Below are 4,963 nucleotides of genomic sequence, written 5' to 3'. Positions count from 1 at the left end.
TGCGGCTGAGGCTCATCGAATGCTCTCAAATACTTATGGTGAGGCAGCTATTAGTGAAAGAACGTGTCGGGAGTGATTTCAACGCTACAAGAATGGTGATTTTGACGTCGAAGAACGGCACAGCGGTGGAAGAGAGAAGGTTTTCGAAGATGCAGAATTGGAGGAATTACTTGATCAAGACTCGTGTCAAAATCAAGAAGAATTGGCAGGATCATTGTGAGTGACTCGACAAGCCATTTCAAAACGCCTCATAGCCATGGGAATGATTTAGAAGCAAGGAAATTGGGTGCCGTACGAGTTGAAGCCGAGAGATGTTGCCATTTTTTTTCCGAAATTCGAGGCTGTATTGTAAAAAACTGGTTATACATTTATGATTCAAAGTATTGTCCATCGCTAGCAACTACTTTTTCCCATCTTTCGGACAGCGTACGAATCCCGCGTCAAAAAAACTGGTCATCTTTTGAGGCGAACCACGAATCGATCCAATTTTGTACTTCTTTATAAAACCGGAAGTCTTAAGTGCTGGTCAATCAGGCCGTGTACCATTGATCGAAACAAGTGATAGTCAGAGGAAGCAACGTCTGGAGAATACGGCGGGTGGGGTAGGACTTCCTATTTCAACGTTTCCAATACGTCTTGACCACTTTCGCAATATGGGGTTGACCATTGTCATGCTGCAAAATCACTTTATCGTGTCTCTCGTTGTAATGTGGCCGTTTGTCTTTCAATACTCGGCTCAAACGCATCAATTGCGTTCGATACCGATCGCCTGTGATTGTTTCAGTCGGTTTTAACAGCTCATAATACACTACACCGTGCTGGTCCCACCAAATACGAAGCATGACCTTGGAGCCATGAATATTCGGTTTGGTCGTCGACGTGGAAGCATGGGAACTCCCCGCCATGATTTTCTGCGCTTGGGGTTATCGTAATGAACTCATTTTTCGTCCTCAGTCACAATGCGATGCAGAAATCCCTTCCGTCTTTGCCTTTCAAGCAGCTGTTCACAAGCAAACAAACGCCGTTCAACATCTCTCAGCTTCAACTCGTACGGCACCCAATTTCCTTGCTTCTGAATCATTCCCATGACTTTAAGGCGTTTTGAAATGGCTTGTTGAGTCACTCCCAATGATCGTGCCAATTCTTCTTGATTTTGACATGAGTCTTAATCAAGGAATGCCTCCAATTCTGCATGTTCGAAAATCTTCTCTCTTCCACCGCTATGCCGGTCTTCGACGTCAAAATCACCGTTCTTGAAGCACTGAAACCACTCACGACACGTTCTTTCACTCATAGCGGCCTCACCATAAGTATTTGAGAGCATTCTATAAGCCTCAGGCGCAGATTTCTTCATATTGAAGCAGAAAATTAAAACCTCCCGCAAATGATGAGAATTTGGCTCGTAAACTGACATTTTCAATCGAGAATAACTTTATGATGTAGACACAAATCGAATAATGTTTCTATGGGGTTATGTTGACAGATGCCCAAGTTTATTGAATGACGTCTATGATCTATTTATTTCGACCACCTCTTACCGCTAAAGCCATCCATAGGATAACGGTGGAAACAAAGTTGTACACCTAATAATTTGATACAATTTAACTTGATTAGTTAAGACTCTAGCATCTGGGTTTTAATATTTCATTCGGTACACTAGTTTCTTTCGAGGAGTAATAATTTTTGACAGAGAATTAAAGCTGCCATTTCTTGGGTTGCGTTGGAATAAAAAAATCTTCAATAAAAATATCCTTAAAAAAAAATTAAAACTACTATTTATTGGATTGAGTAATTTAGATTTTATTCGAGAAATACGTATATTCTTAGCGTCTTTTTTTAGCATTTTGAAGAATTATTACTTCTTACCTGAAATGCATCGTTTGTACAGAAGATCATAAGATGTGCATAGGTGTTTCGACGGAAAGTACATCCGTTTGAACCCGCAGGTGAACAAGTCTCTTCATCCTCCCAGGATCCACGCACTCTTGTATTTCTAACAATATAACCTCTGTCCAGTCGTGGATTAAAATGCAGAGCAATATTTCCATCTGCCTTACATATTAAATTCACGGAAAACCTGTTATAGAATTATATTAAAATGAGTCCGCGCCATTTTACAATTGTGAAAATGTACGATGAAAAACTTGATGAATACATTTATTTTATACAAACAAAACAATAAAATTAGTAAGAAAAACTTTACAGACAATTAAGAGTAATCAACGCGGTAATTAGTGCGTACAAATTTCAATGGTATTAATAATTAAACATAAATATATTGTGATCAATTATAATACAGTACTTCCGAACGTTTCGATCCTATTTTGGCACCATTCTCAGCGGTGAAAAAATTCTTCACAAATCTTGGATATCGTTAAAAATCGCAGTCAATTCATGAATTTGCGCTCTACAGAACAATACGGGTAAGCGAATAACTTGGTTGATTTACAATTATTTTAGAAACAATTTTTAAAAAATAACTTAAAACATAATTTAATAAAAAATCAAAGATAATATTAAAATCTTGTCCCATTGAGAAACTACCATTAATTCGATGTCGAATCAACGTCGATTCGTCATCAAATTGATATCTTTAATGTAGATTCTAAATCGAATTGACGTCATTTCTGACTGGATTAGCTTCTATGTGCTATTTACGTTTAGTGAAACTTTTACTTCAGAAATGTTCTGTTACATAACATAATTTTAAACAACTCAAATTCAATATCTATAGCTGTCGTGTGACGTACTAGGAAAGTTCACAATAACGTTTGTAAAAGAACTTGAATTATCGAATTATAAATGGCGCGATGTTATCGAAACGAATGAGAATATAACAACGTAATAATGATCAGAAGACACGATAGTGTCTCAGCGCTAAGACAAGCGCAGTGACACTATCGTGTTCCTTTCCGTAAAACTGCGAGTTCCAGGAGACCGAGATTATTGAATCTCAATAACAACTGAACTGATCAAGTTCTATGTACGCTCAATCAATAGCTTCCACTCGAATTGTGCTTTTATTTTTTTTCTACATGCCCTATGAGCGGAGATATTGCGACGCAAAGTCTTGATGTAAAATCTTTTAAGATATGTCGTCGTTATCATGATCATGTTATTCCTGTTCATCGTCTAGCCATAATGTATAACTGTTGAACGTTTTGGCGCGAGAGTGCGCTAGCGCGTTGAACGCAAGAAGCGACTTTTATTTTAAACACTAGTAATGTCAAACGCAGCCATTCTCTGCACTTTGCACCTTCAATATAACATAACAAAATATTTAACAAAAGAAGATCGAATGGAAACGAAATTATACGCTCGTATTTGTTAATTAAACTAAGAAATGATAATGATAAAGCGATTTAATCGTCATCGATCTCTATTTATTTGCAACTTAATAAACAAAAAGTGATCGAACAGAAACAAAATTATACACAATATTTGTTAACTACATGTCAATAATACTTTGAACGTTATAATAACTTTTCTGGAATTAGTGTGGATGAGCCTGACGTGCTCGTTTCTTTGATGTTACATCTCTTTTGTTCACAGAAATGATCCTTTAAATTTAGCGATTGTTGATATTGAAAAGAGATGGGAATACGTAAAAAATTTTACAAAACTGCCGAAAAAGGAGTTCATTGGTGCCATAATCGTATTGTCATTCATTTACTTTATAATTTAGGAACAATTTAATAATAAATAAGTCAATTACGTTGAAAATGCCTATAAATGAGCCAACACAAGAAGTACATGTGTAAATGATTATTATTCAATACAATGATAAAATCGAAATAGTTGAAACACAATAGAAAAATTCGCAATAATATAAGAAATACGCATACGTTTCGATCCTAGATTTGGGTCCCCTTCAGTACCTACACAGCAAGTAATATTGTAGTAATCTTGCAGTAATATTACAACATTGCTGTAATATTGCATGCTAATATGTCAGTAATATTGTATAAATATTGCTGCAATATTAAATGTCCGAGGCAAATTCATTGCAGTAATATTTTTGCGATATTTTTGTAACATTACTGTAATATTAGGCAATATTTCTACATATTATGCAATATTGCGGTAGCGTTTCTATATACGGTAGTAATATTGCAGTAATATAATATAATATTTAATATAATATATTTATATTAATTTTATTTAATATAATATAATATAAAAAAGGTTATCCGTTTCGCGGGTTTCCTCCGTGTCCTGATTCATTCTTGAGATGCCAACGTTTCGAGAAGCTTGCTGTCTACTCGCTCAGGGCAAGGAGCCTGATACTGAGCTGTTCTTCCAGGCCGTTCCTTTTTATATTACGCTGCTTGTTGGGGTGGTGAGGGTAGGCGGAGAGGGGGAAAGAGTTGTGGGAGGGGAAAGAGGTAGGTGGAATTGGTCGGTCTTCAATAACCGGGAGAATGGTTTTCCATATTTTATTTATGTTGTAGCCATTATCTCTATTTAAATTATTAGGGTGTTACAGAAAAACGGACACGACAAAAAAGACATAACCAAAACGATCGATAAACATGAAACAAGACAACGGTCTCTGATACACAACCAGACGAAAGGATTCTAACCATTCTCCCATATGTCAAAGAAATGACAGATTGGATTTGCAGGATATTAAACAAACACAATATCCGAACTATCTTCAAACCACCCAAAAAGATAGAACAAATCTTAAGAAATCCTAAAGATCAAAAACCTCCACTCAGTTCCGCAGGAGTATACAAAATACCTTGTTTTTGCGGGAAGGTATACATTGGAGAAACCGGGAGAATAGTCAACCTACGGATCAAAGAACACCAACGTGATGTCAGACTAAAACACACCACGCAATCAGCATTATCAGAACACAACATCGAAACAGGACATCAAATACTGTTTGACAAAACGACCACAATAGCCAACAGTACAACATACTTTCCAAGAAAGTATAGAGAAGCCATAGAGATAC

At 36.4% G+C, this 4,963-nt stretch overlaps 1 protein-coding gene across 1 annotated transcript in view; it reads right to left on the bottom strand.

Annotated features, from left to right (window-relative positions):
- Nucleotides 1-4,594, bottom strand: part of LOC108769474 (galectin-9) — a 7,265-nt gene extending 2,671 nt beyond the window's left edge. The window contains exons 1-2 of the mRNA XM_018520487.1: nucleotides 4,584-4,594; nucleotides 1,867-2,077 (exon numbers count right to left, since the gene is read on the bottom strand). Coding sequence (XP_018375989.1) covers nucleotides 1,867-2,077; nucleotides 4,584-4,594 — 222 coding nt within the window. The remainder of the gene's footprint in view (nucleotides 1-1,866; nucleotides 2,078-4,583) is intronic.
- Nucleotides 4,595-4,963: the final 369 nt, after the last annotated feature.

Source organism: Trachymyrmex cornetzi, unplaced genomic scaffold (assembly GCF_001594075.2).
Source record: "Trachymyrmex cornetzi isolate Tcor2-1 unplaced genomic scaffold, Tcor1.1 scaffold908, whole genome shotgun sequence".
NCBI lineage: Eukaryota > Metazoa > Arthropoda > Insecta > Hymenoptera > Formicidae > Trachymyrmex > Trachymyrmex cornetzi.
Note: the sequence above shows the minus strand (reverse complement) of the source record. Positions and strands in the feature narration are given on the sequence as shown.